The sequence below is a fragment of the Bubalus bubalis genome, chromosome 11 (genome assembly GCF_019923935.1).
Source record: "Bubalus bubalis isolate 160015118507 breed Murrah chromosome 11, NDDB_SH_1, whole genome shotgun sequence".
Taxonomy (NCBI): Eukaryota; Metazoa; Chordata; class Mammalia; order Artiodactyla; family Bovidae; genus Bubalus; species Bubalus bubalis.
In genome coordinates this window covers 90,872,100-90,898,848 of record NC_059167.1, presented here as the reverse complement: position 1 = coordinate 90,898,848, position 26,749 = coordinate 90,872,100, and the positions used below count along the sequence as shown (strand labels likewise).

The following is a 26,749-nucleotide window of genomic DNA, read 5'->3' as shown; positions in this document are numbered from 1 at the left end:
TGAATTTACAGAGATTATAACATATTATGAATGTTAATGAGTTGGTAGGAACTAGATGGTAGATAAATGTAAAGATCTGACTTTACTCCCTGTTAAAAATCCGAAATGTAGATTGAATACTGCTGAAATGCTAACACGGTCAGAGGGGACATATGATTTAAAAAATTTAATAGATGCACTTTTTTAAAAGAAACTCTCTTCAGTATATACACATACCAGTTAGTCGTACTCACTGTCAGGTAAAGATACAGTCTGATGAGTCTGATATTATAAATAAAAATTTAATTTAAAACTTTTCTTTTTATTCAAACAGAAAAAGCGATTTTTAACTGTTAGACGGAAAATGCAAAGTGAGGTAATTCATCTTTTTGACAATAATCTTCCCTTTCAACGGCATCAAATTCTTTGAAAGTCAAGATAATTCCTTGTAAATAAGGCTTCTAACGAATTACAAGTATATAGTAGGTTCTTGTCCATCTTCTTCCAAAGTACTTGGTGCACTATTGCATAGCAACAATTTTTTTTTTCTGCTTCTTCTTTGGTGGAAGTCTGAGAGTCTGAAATCTGCATTGGCTTGGTTGAGCTTGGGAATTTTTCTGGTACCAGGGGTGCAAATATCCATTGTAGAAGTCAGTAGCTGTTAGTGTTTTCTTGAGCATCACTGATCGAACACCAATCCAGTCATCCTAAAGGGCAAAAGGCAAACAGTGAAAATGCAGTGCTGGCAAAACTGGTGGTAAATTTTTACTTATAAAACTTTTAACACACACACAAAAAACAAACAAACAAATCTTTACAACATCCAGGCTGCAAATGGCACTAAATAACATAAATGATAGGCTTTCCTGGTGGCTCAGTGGTAAAGAATCCACCTGCCAATGCAGGAGATGCTGTTCCATCCCTGGGTTGGGAAGATCCCCTGGAGAAGGAAATAGCAACCCACTCCAGTATTCTTGCCTGGGAAATCCCATGGACAGAGGAGCCTGGCAGGCTCTAGTCCATGGGGTCGCAAAAGAGTTGGACACGACTTAGCAACTAAACAACAACAAAGTTACTGAATCCTTTTCCATTGTCTGAGCAATAGTAACACCTTGGTAAAACTTCATCACAATCTGATGGACAGTTAGTTGAGTGATGACCCAACCAAAAATGACAAATGATATAAACTATAAACTCAAAAGAAGTGTAATAACGTGAAACTAAAGGAAAGTGTACCTTGCAACACACCAGCAGTATTTGTGACTGTTTGTGGTATATTACTGATCCTGGAATAACAGCTTGTCCTGTTAATTTTGAATCTAAAGAAAGAGAAGGAGGAAAACAGGGATATGAGAGAGAGAATAATTACACAACTTCATAGTGCTTCTTAAAAATCAAAGGAAACATTCTGCAAGACAGTACTAATACTGGAGAGCACACATCTGCTGATGCCCTGACTGTAATCCAAAACTTACAAGAGAGTCATGGTGCTCTGTGTGTATCTTGAACCCAACAGGAACCTTTCCATACACATAAGCAGCTATTAGTCCTTTACTCAGTGTCCTGGAGATCAACCTAAAATGTTGAACCTAGAAGTTTTGACCATTTGGGTGAAATAACTAGCTTGCAGTGGAGAGATATACAAGGAAACTTAGGATCTAAGCTGGGCCCTCTATCCATGACCAAACAAATCCCAGTTCCTAGATCCCTGGGTAACTCTGACACCCTGTGAACTACACCAGCTCCCTCTGTGGCTCACATTCCTTCAGTCTACCAGGATGGTAGGACACGAACGAGCCTCTGAATGGACCAGATCATGAAATGCTCCACCCTGGCCTAAGATTCTCACCGAGCTGCCCAGAGATTTTCATTATGATATTTATCAGAATGAAATTAACCTAATCATTCTGCATTCCCTGAAAACCTTAAGAGAGGAAATCACAGAGCTTAATATGGGATAGTAACACTGGTATCTACTTCTCAGTTTCTTACAATGGTTAAGAGAGGAAATACATGTGAATGGACACTGCAAAGAATAACATTATAAATGAATGTAAAGTATTACAATTACTGAGCTGAAACAAACTGAAAGAATCCTTATTTTTAGTAAAGGTGATTCATGGTAAAACAGACACATTTTCAAACGGACTATACTGAAAACATTTTCCATGACAGCTATTCAAAAGTAAGTACCACTGAGGATTGAATTATCAACTTCTACCAAATCCAGAAGTTTAATGGTATTATCCATCCAGAGTGTCTGCAACGGAATCTGCAAATAAAATGAAAGGAGAATAAAAAAATACACTCAATCCCCAACACTTTTCAATTATTATTTTGTGTTAATCTGGCCTGACTTCTCTCCCAATTACAGTGGAACTGGGAACTCAGTCTCTAAACCTTATGAAACAGAACATAACATGACCCTCTGCATCGGCCCTAGGGATTTACAAGATCTTAAAATTAAACACCATTTTTAATCAATGTATATCTTTATTAATATTTCTAGTTAAAAATCATGCTCATTATAAAAATGCAAGCATTACAACCATTAATGTTAAAAAATTAGAAAATGAATAATTTTCTTAAGCATCACTGATCGAACACCAATCCAGTCATCCTACAAGGCAAAAGACAAACAGTGAAAATGCAGTGCTGGCAAAACTGGTGGTAAATTTTTGCTTATAAAACTTTTATCACAGGAAAAAAAAATTTTTTCACTAAATCCAGGCTGCAAATGGCACTAAGTAACATAAATGATGAGCAGTTCAGTCTCATCAGGTTTTTCAAGGACTGACTGCAGTTCAGTCCTCTCGTTCATAGACAAGGAAAGTGAGGCCCAGAGGTCACCTCCCATCCCAAGAGGTAACCACAGTTAGTAGCCTGATGTGTATGTCCTTGTATTTTTTTCACACATATAATTATCACAAAAATCTAAAACATAGTGTTTGACAAGGATTTTTTTTTTCTACTTAACCATAAACTGGACAAATTTTCATCAGTACACACTTATCTATTTCACTCTTTTATCTGCTGGACAATATTCCATTTTATAAAATGTACCATAATTTATGCAACCAATGCTTTTATGATAGACATTTTATAACATATTACAAAATTACAAAAAACTTTAAATGTGATAAGTAGCCTGGCATATATATCTTTGAGGACTTTTATATTTCTGGAGAATAATCTGTTGTTGTTTAATATATTTATTTATTCATTTGGCTGCACTGGGTCTTTAGTTGTAGCACATGAACTCTTAGTTGCGGCATGTGGGAGCTAGTTCCCCGAGCAGGGTTTGAGCCCAGGGCTCCCACTGGACCACCAGGGAAGTCCCAATAGCTATTTTTTTAAGTGGACCACTTAAAAAACATCAACATTTTACTGTTAAACAATCTTGATAAGAGGAAAAAAATGACAGTCTATTTCTGTTTATTATTAATGAGGCTAAGGAGTAGTGCATATCTACTTGCACTTGCACATTTTATTTCTTAGGCCTGTTTATGCCCTTTGCTCATTAAAAAAAAAAACTGAGTTGTTCATCTCATTAATTCATGAAATGCTTTTATATTTTTAGGAAATTAGCTCTTTAGTTCTCAGGTGTATTATGAATATTTTTCTAGTTTGTTGACTGTTAATATTGGGTAATTTTTCCCATGCTTAAGTTTTTTATTTTATTAAGTTGTATTTATTAGCCTTTTCTCTCATGACTTCATTGGTACATATCATGCTTAAAAAGGCCTATCCACATTTATCAAATATTACAAAATTATCCAACTATGCTTTTTCCCAGTTCTTTTTGGTTTCATTTTGATCCATTTAGATTTTATTCTGATTTTAAAAGATGAGACTTGAAGGCTCCCTTTCTTTTGGCTAACCAGCCATCCCAACACTATATATTGGATAATCCATCTTGTCTTTCCCCACAGTGAGATGCTACTTTTATTAGACTTTGATTTAAATAGGCTAACAGAAATTAACATACACCAGGAAAATAAGTTCTTTCGAATTTCTGAAGTAAATTAATTTTCAGACTGCAGTTCAGTCCTCTATTTCATAGATGAGGAAAGTGAGGCCCAGAGAAATGCACCCGTTTCCCCACGTTTAGACACAGTTGGTTAATGGCAGAGCCAAGGACCAGAATCGACATTTTCTCATTCTCAGCTCAGGGCTCTTTTCATGGCCACCTCAACAGGACATTTAACTTTCAGAATAAGATAGGTTGTTTCAAAGATGTGAATGGTTAAATCAGAGAATTAAACACATTTGAAGAAAAATATTCACAACTTTATCTATGTCATATTTTGGTATAATATCCTCTTCTATAATTTGCTGACTGATTCTTCTTTCACCAGCTTCCAGTAAGTCATGAAATGATTTTCATGTGTGTAACCTTTTCTCTTTCAAAGAACTCTATAAAGACTTCTGAAACACGTTTACTGACTGAAAATCGTTTATATTTACAGAGGGCTACAAATACGATACTTGGGCCACCTCATACGAAGAGTTGACTCATTGGAAAAGACTGATGCTGGGAGGGATTGGGGGCAAGAGAAGAAGGGGACGACAGAGGATGAGATGGCTGGATGGCATCACTGACTCGATGAACGTGAGTCTCAGTGAACTCTAGGAGTTGGTGATAGACAGGGAGGCCTGGCGTGCTGCGATTCATGGGGTCGCAAAGAGTCGGACACGACTGAGCGACTGATCTGATCTGATCTGACAAATATGATACAGGTACAGAATTAGAATACACAGTACTTGTTCTTGGGGAGGTAAAGCTCATCTTCACCTTAGCATCAGAGCACTGCAGAAAGGAGAGGGACAGTAAGAATACAGTCATTTCTGTGTTCACTATCATTACTGTCAAAATCATATGTTGGCATGGATTTAAATTGACAGTTTAAATCTCCTTTCATCTTGACAGTTGGGGACCTGGTCATTAACCTCATTTTACAGGTAAAATGCAAAAGCTCAGAGAAGTTAAGAATCTTGCTCTTCGTTAATACACAGCAGCTCTAGGAATCAAATTTCACTTTCTGGTTGCAAGATAAGCATTTCTTCTGTTATAGCACAAGCACTTCTCAGTAGGGAGGAAAGGTGAACTGCAGAAGATAAACATTATTATGTAGTGTTTAACTGTTTTAACTTTTGGCTGTCAAACTGTTCTCTCAAGAAGCTGCCCCATTTTACATTTCCACCAACAATGAATGAGGGTTCCAAATTTCTCCACATCCTCATCAACCCTGATTATGTTTGTTTTTTTTAAAAAATAACAGCAATTCTAGTAAGTGTGAAGTGGTGTCTCAGTATAGTTTTGATTTGCATTTCCCTAATGACTAATGACATTGACTATCTCTTCATATGCTTAGTGGCCAATTATATATTTTCTTAGGATAAATGTCTATGTAGATCCTTTGCTGATTTTCTTATCATGTTACTAGATCTTTGCTAATAATCTTAGCCTTTTTGCTATGAGAGTTCTTTGTTCTTTATATATACTGGTTACTAGACTCTCAGCAGATATATGATTTGCACATATTTTCTTTTATTATGTAGGTTGTCTTTTCATTTTCTTGTTAGTGTTCTTTTAAATTTTGAAATCCAATTTCTCTGTTTTTAGTTTGTTGCTTATTCTTCAGGCATTATATCTAAGAACCACTGCATACTTCAAGGTCATGAAGATATACTAATATATCTTCTTCTAAGAGTTTTCATAGTTTTAGCTCTTACATTTAGGATTCTGATCCATACTGAGCTCATTTTTATATGTAGTGTGAGGTAGGGATCCAAATCCATTTTATTCTGAATATCCAGTTGTCCAAGCACCATGTGGTAAAAAGACTATTCTTTCCCCATCAAATTCTCTTGGAATCCTTATCACAAATCACGTGACCATATATGTACAGGTTTATTTCTAGACTCTCAGTTCTATCCCATTGAGCTTTATGTCTATCTTTTTCAGTATCACATTGCCTTGATTTTTGTAGCTTTGTAGTAAGTTGTAAAATCAGGAACTATTAGTCCTTCGATTTTGTTCTTTTTCAAGATTTTCTGTCTATTCTGGACCTCTTGGGATTCCATATGAGTTTTAGGATAAACTTGTCCATTTTTGCAAAGAAGTCAAGTAGGATTTCTATAGGAAATGTGTTGAGTTTGTAGATCAATTTGGGCAACAGTGCCATCTTAACAATATTAAATCTTATTCGCAAACACAGAGGTCTTTCCATGTACTTAGGAATTCTTTGCTGTTTATTAGCTCTATTTGTTTTGGAGGGGGGCTGTTTGCTGCTGCTGCTGCTAAGTCTCTTTGGTCGTGTCCGACTCTGTGCGACCCCATAGACGGCAGCCCACCGGGCTCCCCCGTCCCTGGGATTTTCCAGGCAAGAACACTGGAGTGGGTTGCCATCTCCTTCTCCAATGCATGAAAGTGAAAAGTGAAAGTGAAGTCACACTCAGGTGTCCAACTCCCAGCAACCCCATGGACTGCAGCCTACCAGGCTCCTCCGTCCATGGGATTTTCCAGGCAAAAGTACTGGAGTGGGTTGCCATTGCCTTCTCCGTTGGAGGGGGAAGTCTTTATAATTTTCTATATATAATATTATAGACATAGTTTTACATTGTTCCTTTTTTTTCTTGTCTAATTACTCTGGCTATAACCTCCAGTATGAATACAAGTGGTGAGTTGTTGTAAGGCAGAAACCAACACAACACTGTAAAGCAATTATCCTCCAATTAAAAATAAAAATTTTTTAAAAAGCAGTGAGAGTAGAGATCTTTATCTTGTTCCTGATCTTAGAGGGAACAATTTCAATCTTCTTCCATTAAATATGATGTTGGCTTTGGGTTGTTTTTTTCTTTTTGGTAGATATTCTTTACCAGTTTGAGGAAGTTCCTGTCTATTCTTAGTCTGTTGAATATTTTTATCATGAAAAGATACTGGATTTTTCAAATGCCTTTTCTTTATCTACACAGACAGTTACATGGTTTTTGTCCTTTACTCTATTAATATGGTGTATTACGTTGATTTTTCTGTGCTGAACTGACCTTGTATTCCTGGGCTACATCTCATGTAACCATGGTGTATAATCCTTTTCTACATGTTGTTTGACTCAGTTGGTTAATTCTATTAAGGATTTTTGCCTCTATGTTAATAAGGGCTATTGATCTGTAGTTTTCTTTTTTGGTAAATCTTTATCTGATTTAGCTTACTTGAGTTTTGTATTAGCTGCTCCCTCTGCCTGGAATGCTCTTTTCCTGATCTAGGCATGACTTTCTCCTTAATTGTCTTTCAGACCTCAGCTTAAATGTCAGTTCAGAGTGGCCTTCCCCAAACAGATATCCAATCTAAAATAGCCACCAGTGAATCTATCACATTATCTTCCATTAATTTTCACTGAAGAGCTTATCACACTATCTGATATTATCCTTATTTATTTGCTTATTTGTTTTTGCTTTCCCACATCACCTCTAACACCTAGAACAATGCCTGGCACATAATAGGCTTTCAATAAATTATTTTTTTTAATGAACAGTAGGTATAGTAGGCATCAGATACTGTACTAGATGCTTTATATACAATATGTCATTCTACTTTTCAAATGAACTAACTAAATCTCAGAAGTTAAATAACTTTCTCAAGTCTACAAAGCTAGGAAGTAGCAGAGAGAAGCTGGAATCCAGATCTGTCTGGTTCTAAAGTCAATGTTCCTTTCCCTAATGCCATTCTATTACAGTGGGAAAAGTACAGGGTTTGAAGTCAGGCAGATCTGGTTCAAAACCTGACTCTCACTAACAATGTGACCATCAGCAACATTCAATAGCCATTCATTGAGCATCTACTTTAAGCCTCAATTTGTCAACTTAAAATGGGATAATACCCATAACATAAGGTTGTAATCCTCACTGAAGAACTGGGCATGTTACAGATATTCAAAGGCAGTTCTCCATTTTAACCAACAAAGGTAGTCCATTAAAAGCCCCAAACTTGGGACTTCCCTGGTGGTCCAGTGGTTGAGAATCTGCTTGCCAATGCAGGGGACACAGGTTCAATCCCTGGTCCAGGAAGATCCCACACGCTCCAGGGCAACTAGCCCCATGCGCTAACTATGGAGCCCACTCTCCAGAGCCTAGGACCTGGAGCTACTGAGCCTGAGTGTAGCAACTCCTGAAGCCCACGTGCCCTAGAGCCTGTGCCATGCAACAAGAGAAGCCATCACAATGAGAAGCCTCAACTAGAGAGGAGACCCTGTTCGCCTCAAGTAAGAGAGCCCATGCACAGCAACAAAGACTCACTGAAACCAAAAAATAAACTAAAAAATAAAAAAGTTAAAAAAGATTCTATTAAAAAATGAATGTCGGATATACAAAAGAATTAAAATAGGGACTCAAACAGATATTTGTACATCCACATTCATACCAGCATTATTCACATTAGCTAAAAGGTGGAAACAACTCAAATGGCCATCAAGATACAAATGGATAAACAAAATGTGCTACATATATATACAATGGAATGTTATTCAGCCCTAAAAAAGAATGACATTTTGATACATGGTACAACATGAATGAAACTTGAAAACATTATGCTAAGTGAGATAAGCCAGGCACAAACGGACAAATATTGTATGATTCTACTTATATGAGGTGCCTATTACAGGCATCGGAGAATGCAATGGCATCCAACTCCAGTACTCTTGCCTGGAAAATCCCATGGATGGAGGAGCCTGGTAGGCTGCAGTCCATGGGGTCGTGAAGAGTTGGACACGACTGAGCGACTTCACTTTCACTTTTCACTTTCATGCATTGGAGGAGGAAATGGCAACCCACTCAAGTGTTCTTGCCTGGAGAATCCCAGGGACGGGGGAGCCTGGTGGGCTGCCATCTATGGGGTCGCACAGACAGCACGGACACAACTATGGACATGACTGAAGCGACTTAGCAGCAGCAGCAGCAGCATGATAGGCATATTCACAAATAGAAAGTAGATAGTGATTACCAGGGATGGTGGGATGGGTAGAATGGGGAGTTGTTATTTAATGGTTATAGAGTTTCACTTGGAGATGAAGAAAAAGTTCATTTAGAAATTAATTTCAGGGACCTCCCTGGTAGTCCAGTGATTAAGAATCTGCCTGCCAATGCAGGGGACACAGGTCCATCCCCGGTCCAGGAAGACCCCACATGCTGAGGAGCAGCTGAGCCTGCGAGCCGTGACTACCAAGCTCACATGCTTCAACTACTGAAGCCCGTGTACCTAGAGCCCGAGCTCTACATCGAGAGAAGCCACTGCGATGAGGAGCCCGCGCAGTCAAAAATAAAATAGTTAATTAAATGAAAAAATGAATTTCAGGATCCTTAGGTTTTGTTTCTGAGATTTATTCCTAAATAAAAATACTTCGAAAGTAAATTACAACACACACACACATATACACACACAATTAGGTATAACTGCAATTTGAGTTCCAACTTACTATATTTCCAACAGCACGATAAAGTCTGAATATTTGCTCTGAAGTTTGTTCCTCCCATTTAATACAGCTGGTAGCAGCAGAAATCTTAGGGGCTGTGAGAGAAAACCAATGGCAAGAATGAATATCAGGTCAATGACCATAATAATAATACAGAATGACAGAGAGAATGATCTGAATGATAGAAAATTCATCATATTATTTTCTCAACTTCTGTATGTCTTAAATTTCCCATATATATACACATACATATGTGTATATATATACATACACATACATATGTGTGTATATATACATACACATACATACATAATAAATAAAAATACTAGAAGAAAACATTCCCTGGGTTGGGAAGATTCCCTGCAGGAAGGCATGGCAACCCACTCCAGTATTCTTATCTGGAGAATCACCACGGACAGATGAACCTAGCGGGCTACAGTCCATGGGGTGGCAAAGAGTCGGACACAACTGAGTGACTAAGCACAGAAGAAAGCATGGGTAAATTTCTTTATAACCTAGGAAGAGAAAAAGTTCTTTTATGATTCAAAGTCCAGAAGCAATTAAAGAATGATAAATGTGACTACATAAAAAACTTTTGTAAGACAAAAAAAAAATGCCACAAATAAAGCCAGGAGACAAATGACAAGCAAGGTATTTGCAATTTATATCACAGTATTTTATATCTATTTATACATATTGCATGAGAGATATATCTATATAATAAATGTAAGTATTTACATATAAGTATTATATATATGTGTGTGTTACTTATATTTATATTATATTTAGGAGCACTGTATATGTATTATATAGATTTATTTATATCTATTACACAAAGTACTCCTAAAAACTGGGACAAAAGAAACCAAAAATTGGATAGAAAAATGGGCAAAAGATATAATTGACTCTTCTCAGAAAAAAAAAAAAATGCAAATAGTCCTTAAACATGAAAAGTTCCTCAACTTTACTCAAGGAGTAATGTGAATTAAAACTACTCGAAGACACAATTTCTTATCTCTTAGACTAGGAAGTAACATATGCATAAAGTTATTCATAGTAGCATTATTGGAAATAGCAAAAGATTAGAAATAATCCAAATGTCTACCAATAAGGGGGTCTATTGATTAAACTATGATTTTTCCATACAAATGAGAACTATACTGCCATAAAAAAGAACATGAGAACTAAAGATTTATTGTCCTCAGAACATGTGGAAATTAGAAAATGGATTAATGGAATCCATTAATATCCTTTCAACAATTAGATGAATTGTAGATCAATACAGTGTATTAATATAATCAAACTGATTTATATAAATATCCCATCGGGACAGCCTCAGGAAGCTAGCACTAGTCTGAATTGTCTTGAAAAAGCAAGAAAGTCTTACTTACAAGACAAAGGCCTCTTTCCTATCTTGTATTTTAACAATTTTGAAGTGACAAGTGAAAATAAGCTAATCTATATTGTTTAATGAAAACACACCACATCTTATTGAAAAATATCTAAGTGTAGCAAAGTGAACAGCATTCTTGTAATATTAATAATAAATTAGTTCTTTGTTGTGTATTCCACAGTCAAATGTATGTATTATTTTAAAAAATGATTTTAGTAATAATTCTTATTTTAGTTGTTTTTTTTTATTTTATTTTTAAACTTTACATAATTGTATTAGTTTTGCCACATATCAAAGTGAATCCACCACAGGTGTACATGTGTTCCCCATCCTGAACCCTCCTCCCTCCTCCCTCCCCATACCCTCCCTCTGGGTCGTCCCAGTGCACTAGCCCCAAGCATCCAGTATCGTGCATCGAACCTGGACTGGCAACTCGTTTCATACATGATATTTTACATGTTTCAATGCCATTCTCCCAAATCTTCCCGCCCTCTCCCTCTCCCACAGAGTCCATGGGACTGTTCTATATATCAGTGTCTCTTTTGCTGTCTCGTACACAGGGTTATTGTTACCATCTTTCTAAATTCCATATATATGCGTTAGTATACTGTATTGGTGTTTTTCTTTCTGGCTTACTTCACTTTTCTGTATGCAAGAAATTCAGAATAAATGGACTGATTAAATATGACTGATGTAACAGTTACCCTCCCCTGTACACATTCTCCATAAACCTCTAAGTCTAACCTCAAAGATTAAAAATAGAATTCCAAAGGAAAATTACTGCAAAAGTACTCTGTGCTAAACTGGCATCAGACATAAAAATAAAATAATGTCTGTAAAGTTTAAGGGACTAATTAAGATTGTAACGTGGCCTCATTCCTAGGAAAATATTAGGACTCGTGATTCAAGAAGCCTTGTGTTTCACAAATTAAAACAAAAACTATTGAGATAGTTCATCTATTAAAATGTTCCGGGATTGAAATTTAATAAAAATCTTTAATTAATTTAAAAAAAAAAAAAAAAGAAAACTTCTTATTGATAGATGATCACCAGCATACACTGTAAAGTGAAAAAAAGAAAGATGCAGAAGAGTGTGTATTTTAAGCCATCCTTTGTGGAATAAAAAAGAAAAAAATCAGTTTTAAAGTATGTGTTTTTGCTTATTTTTATAAAGGAAACAACTAAAAGGCTAAATCAGAAACTAACAGTTCTAGAGGGAGAGAAACAGGATCCAAGGAGATAGGAATGGGATGGAAGACTTCTCTGTGCAACCTTTCCAAATGCTTTTAACTCTGAATCATGTAAATGTTTCAAATATTCAAAACTAAGATTTAGTTGTAAAGAGGAAAAAGGCAACCCTGAAAAATAAAACCAAACTGAAACAAAGAAACTTAACTATATAATCTAATATCAAACTAGATAACAAAGCCACATGGAAAAAATAATTATCTCCAGTAAGTTTTGAACCCAGTACTCTGACTATATACTTTAGAAGAATATATTTTAAGGACCAAAAAAAAAAAAAATTGTAGATCTTAACTCTTACTTAGTACTTAAATTTTTCACAGTAATATTGGTGTTGCAATTTTGAAATTATTTTATGCACAGCAAATAAAAAATGGTACAGAATTGATTTTTAAAAGCTTTTTTGTGTAAGAGAAAATACAAGAAAAATCCTGTACTTTAAAATTTGAATTAGAAACAGTATCAACTCAAATATTTAAAAAAATATATAATACCTAGCCTTTTCTGATACCTCATTTTGGAACACATCATGGTATCAGATAGTTTCTAAATACTACTCCCCAGCTAAAATGAACAAAGGAGAGATGGCTGATTCCAACATGGGGCACAGAATTTATAAGGTGAGCCTGGGACATCTTGTGAAAAAACAAGGAAGCACTCAAAAACTATTTTGGGGGTGGGGGGATATCAAAAGGATGCAGGAGCCAAGTTTAAGAGGCCACCACTGGCCAAATTTGGGACAGCTTGAGCAGCACAAAGCATTAGGAATGTGATTAACTATAAAACACAATAAATAAAAATCCACAAGTCAAATAATACAAAAATTCACTTGCCATCATAACTGAAGGTGATTATGGTGCCAACTCCCTATTTTAAAAATTGATAATTACAGAAAGAATTAAGAAATTATCCTGCCCTTCTAGGATGAATTAAAATTCACCCCCAACTAATGAGGAAAAGCTCTTTACAGAATAATGCCAACCATTAAATATAAAAGGAACTGGAAAATAACCATTTTGATTTTCATTGAAATAATTCATTGAAGGAAGGAGCATCAATCCCTGCTAAAATTGTGAAAGGTTGTTGCTGTTTAGTTGCTCATTCACGTTCAACTTGTTGCAACCCCATGTACTGCAGCCTGCCAAGCTCCTCTGTCCACGGAATTTTCCAGGCAAGAATACAGGAGTGGTTTACCATTTTCTCCTCCAGGGGATCTTCCTGACCCAGGGATTGAACCCGTGTCTCTGCATCTCCTGCATTGTAGGCAGATTCTTTACTGCTGAGCCTCTAGGAAACCAGATATCTGCACGGATATCAAAGTATTACCCCACAGATCACCTGTCATTTGCAAAGGGAGAAACATGGCTTCACAGTAGAAAGATCTGGTGGTCACCACCTCAACCAAGTGATCAAACTTAGCTTCACTAGCTTTGATGCAACCTGGTATTCGACACGCTACAACTGCAACAGAGACAGAGACTTCCCCACGCGCATGTATGTGCTCATGTTCAATTCCAGAGACTTCCCCAAGTATATCCTCCAAACAGTTTTAAATTCTGAGTCATGAAAATGTCTCACATAGTCAAGAAATAAAATTAAATCACAAGTTAACATAAAAAGCAACACAAGGTTAAAAACAAACAGAAACAAATATCACTGGAACACAGTATCATCTATGAAATTCTCTTTCCACAACTTTAAGCCTGAATCTAATCAAGTCTTGAGAACTTCTGATTTACAGGAACTTTCAGGGCTAGAAAAACTAAACACTGAACTAAATACTGAAAGGAAAGAGACAACTGGCCTGGTCTCTTCAAAAAGTTAATGACATAGAAAAAAAGCAGTGGAGGAATTACTCTAATGAAACTAAAGAGACACACAACTCACCGTAACTGGATCCTAGTCTGAAAAAATATACAGCTATAAAATATGTTTTTAGACAGGAAAATTTAAATATGGACTGGCTATGTTCACTTTTCCTAGGAGATGCATGTTAAAATATTGAGGGATGAAAAGTTATAATGCATACTTCCAAATGGTATGTGCTAAGTTGCTTCAGTCGTGTCCAACTCTTTGTGACCCTATGGACCACAGCCAACCAGGCTCCTCTGTCCATGGGGCGCTTCAGGCAAGAATACTGGAGTGGGCTGCCATGCCCTCCTCCAGGGGATCTTCCCAACCCAGGGATCGAATCCTTGTTTTTTTACTTCTCCTACTTTGGCAGGCAGGTTCTTTACCACCGGTGCCACCTGGGAAGACCCCAAATGGTACAGCAGAAATTAAAATATATATACTATATAAACACATACACATATATATAAAGAAAATATGACAAGAGACAGAGACTTTACAAGGTGAACAAACATTAGTAATTGTTGACTCTGGATTAAACAGGTATTCATTGTCTTTCAATTTACCTTCGTGTTTGGTACTTTTCGATAAAAAGAATAGAAAAAATTGTTTTAATCTTTCATAGGGCTACACGTGAAGAGGGAGAAAGATCCCTTACCAATCATTCTCTGGAAACAGACCTGCAGGTGGACACTCGATCTTTAGTCAAATTAAGGGAAATGTTCAAGTGAGGAAGTCAGAGGGTTCAGATGCCAATCACGACAAACAAAACCTCAGGAAAGACGTAAGGTTCTGGGCCATCTGCACTTACCATGTGTCGCCCCCTCGGCTGGCTGCTGTCTTCCATTATTCAAACTTTCAGGCAAATTTTTCAAAACTGAAATAAGCTTTAAAAAAAAAAAAAGGAGAGAAATATATTCAAGATGAAAAAAACAAAAACAGAAATACATTACAAGTCAGTACCATGAAATTGGGGTCAGGCAATAAATTGGCTTAAGCCGTGAAGAGCCATCTACTTGGTGGGGTCTCAGTGGAGCTCTTGCTTCTCTGCAGGCTACAAGTCACCGATTTCCTTTCTGAGAATGGTGAGCCCTGACTGGCCGTTAGAAAAGCCCGAGCTCAGCCAACCACACTCTCACTCTGTACGAAGGAAAGCTGTGGAGACTTACAGAGAGTGTACTCTGGAGTCACATAGTTCTGGATTCAAATCCCAGTTTCACTGCCTACTAGCTGTGTCTCTGTGGAAAAAGCTGTTTTACTTATCTGTGACCTTAAAGGTCATCATCTATAAAACAGTTGAAAAAGGTTTGTTGGAAAGGTAAAAAAAAAAAAGGATATAAGAGCATCTACAATAGTATACTATAACAGTATCTTGGATTACTGTGATATTGAATGGTTTGCCTTGGAAACAAACAGAGATCATTCTGTCATTTTTGAGATTGCATCCAAGTACTGCATTTCGGACTCTTTTGTTGACCATGATGGCTACTCCATTTCTTCTGAGGGATTCAGAAGAAACTAATAGAGTTCTGCCAAGAAAATGCACTAGTCATAACAAACACCCTCTTCCAACAACACAAGAGAAGACTCTATACATGGACATCACCAGATGGTCAACACCAAAATCAGATTGATTATATTCTTTGCAGCCAAAGATGGAGAAGCTCTATACATTCAGCAAAAACAAGACCAGGAGCTGACTGTGGCTCAGACCATGAACTTCTTATTGCCAAATTCAGACTTAAATTGAAGAAAATAGGGAAAACCACTAGACCATTCAGGTATGATCTAAATCAAATCCCTTATGATTATACAGTGGAAGTGAGAAATAAATTTAAGGGCCCAGATCTGATAGATAGAGTGCCTGATGAACTATGGAATGAGGTTTGTGACATTGTACAGGAGACAGGGATCAAGACCATCCCCATGGAAAAGAAATGCAAAAAGCAAAATGGCTGTCTGGGGAGGCCTTACAAATAGCTGTGAAGAGAAGAGAAGCGAAAAGCAAAGGAGAAAAGGAAAGATATAAACATCTGAATGCAGAGTTCCAAAGAATAGCAAGAATAGATAAGAAAGCCTTCTTCAGCTATCAATGCAAAGAAATAGAGGAAAACAACAGAATAGGAAAGACTAGAGATCTCTTCAAGAAAATCAGAGATACCAAAGGAACATTTCATGCAAAGATGGGCTCGATAAAGGACAGAAATGGTATGGACCTAACAGAAGCAGAAGATATTAAGAAGAGACGGCAAGAATACACAGAAGAACTGTACAAAAAAGAGCTTCACGACCCAGATAATCACAATGGTGTGATCACTGACCTAGAGCCAGACATCCTGGAATGTGAAGTCGAGTGGGCCTTAGAAAGCATCACTACGAACAAAGCTAGTGGAGGTGATGGAATTCCAGTTGAGCTATTCCAAATCCTGAAAGATGATGCTGTAAAAGTGCTGCACTCAATATGCCAGCAAATTTGGAAAACTCAGCAATGGCCACAGGGCTGGAAAAGGTCAGTTTTCATTCCAATCCCAAAGAAAGGCAATGCCAAAGAATGCTCAAACTACCGCACAATTGCACTCATCTCACACGCTAGTAAAGTAATGCTCAAAATTCTCCAAGCCAGGCTTCAGCAATATGTGAACCGTGAACTTCCTGATGTTCAAGCTGGTTTTAGAAAAGGCAGAGGAACCAGAGATCAAATTGCCAACATCTGCTGGATCATGGAAAAAACAAGAGAGTTCCAGAAAAACATCTATTTCTGCTTTATTGACTATACCAAAGCCTTTGACTGTGTGGATCACAATAAACTGTGGAAAATTCTTCAAGAGATGGGAATACCAGACCACCTGACCTGCCTCTTGAGAAATCTGTATGCAGGTCAGGAAGCAACAGTTAGAACTGGACATGGAACAACAGACTGGTTCCAAATAGGAAAAGGAGTATGTCAAGGCTGTATATTGTCACCCTGTTTATTTAACTTATATGCAGAGTACATCATGAGAAATGCTGGACTGGAAGAAACACAAGCTGGAATCAAGATTGCCGGGAGAAATACCAATAACCTCAGATATGCAGATGATACCACCCTTATGGCAGAAAGTGAAGAGGAACTGAAAAGCCTCTTGAAGGTTGGCTTGAAGCTCAACATTCAGAAAACGAAGATCAGGGCATCCGGTCCCATCACTTCATGGGAAATAGATGGGGAAACAGTGGAAACAGTGTCAGACTTTATTTTTCTGCGCTCCAAAATCACTGCAGATGGTGATTGCAGCCATGAAATTAAAAGACGCTTACTCCTTGGAAGGAAAGTTATGACCAACCTAGATAGCATATTCAAAAGCAGACACATTACTTTGCCAACAAAGGTTCATCTAGTCAAGGCTATGGTTTTTCCTGTGGTCATGTATGGATGTGAGAGTTGGACTGTGAAGAAGGCTGAGCGCTGAAGAATTGATGCTTTTGAACTGTGGTGTTGGAGAAGACTCTTGGGAGTCCCTTGGACTGCATGGAGATCCAACCAGTCCATTCTGAAGGAGATCAGCCCTGGGATTTCTTTGGAAGGAATGATGCTAAAGCTCAAACTCCAGTACTTTGGCCACCTCATGCGAAGAGTTGACTCATTGGAAAAGACCTTGATGCTGGAAGGGATTGGGGGCAAGAGGAGAAGGGGACGACAGAGGATGAGATGGCTGGATGGCATCACGGACTCGTTGGACATGAGTTTGAGTGAACTCCAGGAGTTGGTGATGGACAGGGAGGCCTGGCGTGCTGCGATTCATGGGATCACAAAGAGTTGGACACAACTGAGTGACTGATCTGATCTGATAACAGTATCTAATACAGTCCTTGGCACACAAGCCAGTGCTCCATAAATGACAGAGACTATCGTAACAGCATTTCCGAGGTGAGTGCCTAGAATGGAAAGCACCATCTATAAACCAGGGGAGAACGTTTTCCTCTACAGAAAGTTTAGTTCAGATGAAAATCACTAATTGGGTCATTAAGCAGTTACTCAGACAGATAGAATGAAAAAGTCCCAGAGTTCATTTACAGCAAGGGGGTCAGCAGAATTCCAAAGTACATGGATGCAGATGACTGGAACATAGGTACAAAAGTGGGAGGAAAGCTGTGACTTACTTAGGAAATGCTCCTGGTCCAGTTTGACAGGGATGAATGGTATGTCCCTGAGACTGAGTGAAATTGGAAGAACAGTCTAAAAGCCTCTCCATGGAATACAATAGATCATATAAAATCACATAGTTCATTCAAAAGCCATGATTAAGTACCTCCTTTGTGTAAATTCTCAAAGACTTCCAAGCTGATTTTTAGGAAGCCAGGGATAAAAATCATTTTTTTTAATAAGTTTAAAATTATATATCATAAAAGTATTCTCTTCATCATAAACACTTTGGAAACCAGCAGGGGGATATTGGAAAAGTGTACCATGTTGGCACCCAGTCTTGACAGCACTGCTTCCAGTTCCTTTGAGGTGCTCTGGGGTGGCACAGGAACCGTTTCCTGTTTGAGGATTGGACCTACATCAAACCTACCAAGAAAATCAAAAGCAAATAGTAACATGATCACTGACTATTTCTTAAGATCAATATGTCTGTCTACATGAGTGTTTACATACCACAAGGATAGTTTTTGTTTATTTTTTAGGCCACATGTATGACTTGTGGGATCTTAGTTCCCTGACCAGGGATTGAACCTGGGCCCCCTGTGGTGGAAGCGCAGAACCCTAACCACTGGACCGCCAGGGAAGTCCCCAACAAGGGTAGTTTAACCATGGCCATGAATATGACTGTTAGCCATCGGCAAGGGAGAAATGTGAGTCTGAAAGAAAGGTGAGCAACATTAGCATGTTACTAATATCACTTGAGTTTATTATTAACTAGAGAGTTTAAGCCTATTAACTTTTCACCATTTTCTGCGTTTTCATCTGCTTTACTCTTAAGTACCATTTTCTGGTCATATAGGCTGTATATGGAGTCAATATTTGAGCTTAACAAAATTAAATTCTAATACAGTCATTTTACTAAACTATTAAAATCCATAAAATTAAAAAAGAAAGAAAGAAGGGAGAGCAAATCTGGCCTATATTTAGATTTTATTTTTTCCCAAAGGAAAAAAGTATAAAGTTGCACATCAGGGATTTAATTAAAACCACAAATAATTCTACCATTAGTAATAAATAGTATGAGAAAGTCTCTAATTATATAATGAAAGCACAAAGCAAAGAATTTATTTTCCAAGGAAGTATAATTAAGGAATTTATAATCATTCCTTTCAATATTTCCTTTCTCAAAGGACAAAAGTTTTGCCTGAATTATAATCAATAGTGATTACAAGTGGGTGCAAATGTATTTGCATTGCCACAAGTCTTGAATTTTATATCAAGCTCTGCAAATATTGGCTATCAACTTCTATTAGAAATATATTTTGTTTTAAATATGTAACTCTGTGGTCTGTTAAACTCTTTTTTACCTATAAGCTTTAGTAAAATGCTTATTATGAAAAGTTACAAACATTCCAAAAACAGAATGAACAATCTAAGGAATCCCCATACACACCATCACTCAGATTTGAGAACTACCAAAGTTTCACCACTCTTGTTTCATCTGACCCTTCCCTCTTTTTTTTTTTTGGAAGTTAAAGCAAATCCCAGATATTGACTTATTCTTGTGAACTTGTGAATTTTTCTTTTCTCTGGAGACATTAGGTGATAACAGGCAGAGTATTAAGATACTCTCCTGGTACAATTTAAAATAACTGTTTTTTAGATTGTAGGTATGATTTAAGAAATTAAATATTAAAGACAATTATATAACACATTGGTATACAATGTATTACTTCAGATTCCAAAAAATTTTGACCATAAAAACCAAGGTCAGCAGAAAACTGAGATTATGACAACCAATATGCAAAAATCCATCTTTCACTTACAAATGTCATTTACAGAAATCCAGCTGTTAATAACATTATTTCATTAACAAGTATAAAGAGACACTGTGTAAATTCTAAAACACATAAGTTTTATGTTACAAACCAGGAAGAAACAGAAGAAAAAAGCATCCTGGAGTTAGAGAAATTAGTGATTAGCACCCACTTATCCACCTCCCCTTTCCCTCAGGCAGAATGACATCAACAGTCAAAACTCACAAAAAGTCTCAGGACAAGAAAATATGCTCTACCTTCTGGGTTTAATTTGCATAATCGTTACTCCAGCAATTGTGTCTCCATGCAGAATGGTGTGGATTATAGGGGCTGGACCACGCCACCTCGGAAGGCAACTGGGATGGACGTTCAAGATGCCACTGAGTTAGACAAGACAGAAATTAGTGTGAAAGTGGGCTTTTTCACCATTTAGTTTACTGCTGCATATATGTGGGCTAAATCGCTTCAGTGTGTCGGACTCCGTGAGACCCCGTGGACTGTAGCCCATCAGGTTCCTCTGTCTATGGGATTCTCCACATAAGAATACTGGAGTGGGTTGCTGTGCCCTCCTCCAGGGGATCTTCCCGACCCAGGGATCAAACCTGCAGCTTCTGCATTGCAGGCGAATTCTTTACCGCAGGGCCACCGGGGAAGCCCCTTAGTTTACTGCTACCTAAACTAATATGCTATTTTTCATCATTAAACGTTGCCAGAAAATTTGAAAAACAGTTAAATCTAGTCTCAAACCAACTAAAGCAGGAGTCAGAGCTAAGTACACTCTCTTGCCATAAGAGACCCATGAAACTCAATAACAGAGCAAGAACTATTCATTGTTCCAAAGATGTTCCACAACAGCTTGTGACATCTGGGAGTTTTTAAATAAACATATATAATGTGTTTTCTTACTATATGAGAAGAACCACTCAAACCAGCTGTGCATCTCATGGACAATCTAAAATTATATTTTTAGTCAAATTACATAATTACCCTCAATTTACTAAATTTTTATATAGAGTTCCTAAAACAAGCTTCTTAGATCCCCACTGAATGATTTATTCACCATTGGTGTGTATCCCAATATGCTTTTCACCCATAAATAAGCAATTTTAATAATTTACTAATCTGCCATTAGTTTGGAGAAGGCAATGGCACCCCACTCCAGTACTCTCGCCTGGAAAATCCCATGGATGGAGGAGCCTGGTAGGCTGCAGTCCATGGGGTCGCTAAGAGTCAGACACGACTGAGCGACTTCACTTTTACTTTTCACTTTCATGCATTGGAGAAGGAAATGGCAACCCACTCCAGTGTTCTTGCCTGGAGAATCCCAGGGACGGGGGAGCCTGGTGGGCTGCCGTCTATGGGGTTGCACAGAGTCGGACACGACTGAAGCAACTTAGCAGCAGCAGCAGCCATTAGTTTAATAATGTTTCCATCAGCATGAGTATGCACTTGAGACTATGTGTGTGTATATATATATCAGTTCAGTTCAGTTCAGTTCAGTCGCTCAGTCGTGTCCGACTCTTTGCAACCCCATGAATCACAGCACGCCAGGCCTCCCTGTCCATATATATATACATATATATATAAAGTGAAAGTGAACGTCACTCAGCTGAGTCGGACTCTTTGTGACCACATGGAATACTCCATGGAATTCTCCAAGCCAGAATACTAGAGAGGATAGCCATTCCGTTCTCCAGGGGATCTTCCCAACCCAGGGATCGAACCCAGGTCTCCTGCAATGCAGGCAGACTCTTTACCAACTGAGCCACCAGGGAAGCCCCTATATATATGAGCCTCCTATATTCTAAATTCCACTGTTCAGCCCAGTCTCATTCATCCATCAAATATTTACTAAGTACAACTCATGTCCTGGCACTAAGTACTGGGGATATAAGCAATAATGAATCCAACAGGAAGAAAAAAAAAAAAAGGACTGGATTTTTACTATGAGCGAGATGGAAAACCACCAGAGAACTTTGAGCAGAGTGACATGACTGACTTACACTTTAAAAGGATCGTGTGGTGTTGGGTGGTAAAAGACTGAAGGGCCCAAGACAGAAGTGAAGACCACTTAGGAGGTTATGCAGTACAAGAGCCAAGAGTGGTGGCCACAGAAGTGATGAGAGGCCGTCGTTCTAGGCAGATTTCAAAGGCAGAGCTGAGAGAACTTCCCGACGGATTGGATGTGTGGTGTGAGATAAGGAATTAACAATAATGCTGAGGTTTTGGGTCTTGAAGCCTGGAGTTGCCATGTGCTGAAATGAAGATTTGGGGAAGGATCAGGCTTTGGGGTGAAAGGTTCAGGATATCTTAAATGTAAGGTGCCTCTCAGACATCCAGCAGAGCTGCAGAGAAGGCAGTGTGTGCCAGGGGCCTCGAGTTCAGACAGAGATCTGAACTGGAGGGACAAATTTGGGAACTGTCGGCATACACACAGAACTTAAATGAGGGTGGGTGAGAGCCCATAGACAGTGATAAAGGGCATCATACATTTTAACACTTCATGCCAGTAATGTTAATTAATCTTCCCATGTGACTTGAAATATCAGTAATGAGAACTGACATGTAAGACAATTTAAATTACTATGGCATGTTTTTCATTTTCAGCTCTGCATTTGACTTGCTTTTTTTACCATTTGGCTTTGTGCAAATATTGAAATCTCGATGACTGCATACTTCATAATTGAGATGGACACAACTGAGCAACTGAACTGAACTGGACATGGAATGGACTGGTTCCAAATTGGGAAAGGAGTATGACAAGGCTGTATATTATCACTCTGCTTATTTAACTTATATGCAGAGTACATCATGCGAAATGCCAGGCTGGATGAAGCACAAGCCGGAATCAAGATTGCCAGGAGAAATATCAATAACCTGATAAGCAAAAGACACCACCTTCATGGCAGAAAGCGAAGAAGAACTAAAGAGCCTCTTGATGAAAGTGAAAGAGGAGAGTGAAAAAGTTGGCTTAAAACTCAACATTCAAAAAACGAAGATCATGATATCCAGTCCTATCACTTCATGGCAAATAGATGGGGAAACAATGGAAACAGAGACAGACTTTATTTTGGGGAGCTCCAAAATCACTGCAGATGGTGACTGCAGCCATGAAATTCAAAGATGCCTTCTCCTTGGAAAAAAAGCTATGACCAACCTAGACAGCATATTAAAAAGCAGACACATTACTTTGCCAACAAAGGTCTGTCTAGTCAAAGCTATGGCTTTTCCAGCAGTCACGTATGTATGTGAGAGCTGGACCATAAAGAAAGCTGAGCACTGAAGAATTGATGCTTCTTTGAACTGTGGTGTTGGAGAAGACTCTTGAGAGTCCCTTGGACCAAAAGGAGATCCAACCAGTCCATCCTAAAGGAAATCAGTCCTGAATATTCATTGGAAGGACTGATGCTGAAACTGAAGCTCCAATACTTGGCCACCTGATGCAAAGTATTGCAAAGAACTGACTCACTGGAAAAAAACCCCTGATGCTAGGAAGGATTGAAGAGGGGAGGAGAAGGGGACGACAGAGGATAAGATGGTTGGATGGCATCACCGACTCAATGGACATGAGTCTGAGCAAACTCTGGGAGACAGTGAAGGACAGGGAAGCCTAGTGTGCTGCAGTCCATGGGGTCGCAAAGAGTTGGACACGACTGAGCGACTAAACTGAACTGATCAAATACTGTGCAATGTATCTGAAAAATATGGGAACATAGAGAGGATTTCAGGGGTGTTTGGAGCCAGTGCTTACTGACTCATGAAACCAATCATAGCATCTCCTCCAGTGTTGGCTGAATAATGGATCTCCAAGGATGTTTATGTCCTAATCCCCAGAACCTGTGAATATGTTACCTTACACATTTTGTAGATACAGTTAAGGTAAAAGACCTCGAGATAAAGAGATTATCCTGGATTATCCAGTGGGTCCAATCTAATCACATGAATTCTTTAAAGCAGGGAACCTTCCCTAGTTGAAGGTCAGAAAGTGATAATGGAATGGAGAGATGTGAAGTGAAAAAGACTGGATCCTCCATCGCTGGTTTTGAAGATAGAGGAAGGGTGCCATGGGCCAAAGAAAGTCGGTGGCCTCTAGAAGCTGGAAGGGGCAATCTTCTCCCCTAGAGATTCCAGAAAAGAATGAAGCCCTGCTAACACTCTGATTTTAACCTCATGAGCCATAGGTAGACTCCTAACCTACAGAACTATTAAGGCAATAAACTTGTGTCGTTTTGAGCCACAAAACAAACAAAACAATTCAGGCCACTAATGAAATCTTTTACTTTATAAGAAAATACTGAACCAAGCAGAATTAGAGTTCAAGTCACACTGTGCTGCACTTTCGACACCAGGTCCAATCTATAAAGACCAAGGTCTGCACACTGTATTTCCTTGCAAATAAAACTTACTAGGGAAATTTAAGAATAAAAGCCTCACTCAAAAGTCGGCCAAATGATGCTACCACACCAACATCATATTCTCCAGATCCCACATCTGGCCACTCATACACTGGAAGCTGAGACTGGACAGCATATTGCTTCACTGGCAGTCCTTTTGGTGATGGGGAGGGCACTGTGACCACCTCCAACTTCTCAATTAACTCTTCTTCTTTGTTTTCCCTAAGGTGGAAAGATTAGAAGAAAATATGACAGGGTTAAGACAATGACGGAATGTTAAACTACTTCATACATTGCTAAGGCATTTTTCTGATTAATTCACGAAGCACTTAAGGGTAAATGTTAAAACCAGTGCAACTGAGAGACTAAAGTTTGGTTTATTTATTTAATTTTAATTGTTTAAATTCAAAGAGCCGCAAGTGGCTACTGGCTACTGTTCAGACTGTTACGGTTCTAGAAATTTCCTGTGCACACTGAAACACATACAGTAGACATTTTACACAACTGGAATATTATATATACTGTCCTGCATTTTGTTTTTTTCTCTAACACTGTATGATATTATGTGAGTCTTTTAAAAAAAAAAGGTTAAGCATACATTTGCTTATGTATGCATCAAACATTTCTAGAATAAGAAATTGAAGAGAAGAATTGGGAACTGAGAGAACGAGAAGGAAGGAACTGACTTTTCATCGTGTATCTTCTAAATTTTTTGAATTTTCTTTTTTTACTATAACCACATTATTCAAACAATATTTTAAAAATATATATGTATGTATGTATGTATATATTTCTATGTACATACACACACACCCCATGGGCATCATTCCATGACACTGTATGTAGCACTACTCAATTTTTTACCTGCTGCATAGTAGTCCAGTGCCAGGGGCTGTTCATTTACTTGGCAGGTATTGCATCAAATGTTAAGGCGTTATGAGAAAAGAAGTAGACAGGAGGGCCCAAAACAGAAAGTGCAGGAGTACTGGGGCCGCCAAGTGAAGCACCAGCAGAAGCATCAGGAGCCGCAGGAGACCACACAGGGAAAGCGGCATGCAGAGAGTGCGTTACAGACAGTGTCCAAAGGGAGCACGTGTGAAGGGAGTGTGTCAGGGTGTGTTACAGAGCGGAGTGTGCGGACCGGGAATACAAGGGCATTCGTGAAGGAGTCAACGTGAGGGTCTGCTGGGAAGTACTTGCAGGGAAGACGTGATGGCGGGAGATGACAGAACTGAGTCTGGGGTGCATGGGGAAAACAAGGAATGGGGAAACAAAACATGCAGACTAGGGGAAAGGAGGCAGAGCAGTGTATGTGGGGACAGCCACCACATACCATGGACCTTCTGGACAGGCTAGATCTCAAATAATTCCCCCCCCCCCCCCCCAGGAATCACAATTTGTTGAATTTTTAAAATACTAAATGTAGGGAATTTCCTGGCGGTCCAGTGGTTGGAACTCCCCACTTCCACTTATGGGAGCCCAGGCTTGATTCCTAGCCGGGGAACTAGGATCCCCCTGCAGAATAAATATTAAATGTATACCTAAGAGTTCTGGTTTATAAATTTATTCATTGGAAAAGCAGTTCGCTTTTGGACTATGTCTTCGTTTCAGTCCCAGAAAACTGGATCCGGTTGTATACAGGGAGGAGATGGGTAGTCAAAGTGTAAGGCAAGCGTGTGCAGAGAGATGCCTGTGTCTAGTAAGAAGCCCAAAGGATTAGCGAGTACAAATCATATTGAGTCGGAGTAGGAGAGAGTGGAAAGGGGAGGTCTTTGAAGTCGGACCCCATCTTAGTCCCAATCTGCTCAGCTGATGACCTTGGGCAATCTCTTAACCTCTCTGGGTCACGGTTTCCATGCAAAGGGGGCAGGGATGTGCTGGGACAAGACAGAGGTGATGCAGTTAAAGCAGGCAGCAAGGTCTCAACACCATGGGGTGCCATGTAGAGCTCAGAGCGCGTTAAGAGTCGGGGGCGTGTAGATCGGCTGGGCGGGACCAGGCGGGCACCCAAAGACTGCCGAGGGGGGCGGCGCACCTTCCGGGCGCCCGAGACGCCGGGATCTGGGCTCACGCTCCTCCCGCTCATCTGCTTTTCCCGACGAGAAGCCCAAATCCTCGAGGTCGGCCGCAGAGTTTCCACAGCTGCGCCCTCAACACCCGGGCCTCCCAATCCCCGGCCCTGGTACCTGGCGGCGTGCAGCGCCCGCAGCGTTTCGCGGGCGAACTGGTCATTGCCGAAAAAGAGCACCCTCCAAGGCGGCTTCTCGCGGACTCGAGCGCCCTGGCCGTCCTTCCAGCCAGGGGACGCGCTCAGCCTGGCCAGCGCTCGCCAGCGTGGGTTCGGCCTCCGGCCCGCGCCGCCCCCGACTGGCAGGTGCCCGCAGCAGCACCGCAGCAGCACCCTCATCTCTTCCGCGGGCGGCCTACCCTGCGCAGGCGCGTAGCGGTGCGGGAGCAGGCGCCAGGACGGAGGGGCGGGG

General features: G+C 39.2%; 1 protein-coding gene and 1 non-coding gene across 2 annotated transcripts; both read right to left on the bottom strand.

Moving 5' to 3' along the window:
• Window positions 1-267: 267 nt before the first annotated feature.
• MTFMT (mitochondrial methionyl-tRNA formyltransferase) lies at window positions 268-26,749 on the bottom strand. Its single transcript, XM_006050175.4, has 9 exons — window positions 26,456-26,749; window positions 24,282-24,491; window positions 20,133-20,255; window positions 18,382-18,484; window positions 14,750-14,825; window positions 9,453-9,544; window positions 2,173-2,251; window positions 1,216-1,298; window positions 268-686 (listed from the first exon to the last, which is right to left on the bottom strand). Exons 1-9 carry the CDS (start codon window positions 26,674-26,676, stop codon window positions 501-503), a joined length of 1,173 nt encoding a protein of 390 aa, XP_006050237.4. The 5' UTR covers window positions 26,677-26,749; the 3' UTR covers window positions 268-500.
• Window positions 18,629-18,701, bottom strand: TRNAG-UCC. Its single transcript has one exon. It is a non-coding gene; the product is annotated as a tRNA-Gly (tRNA).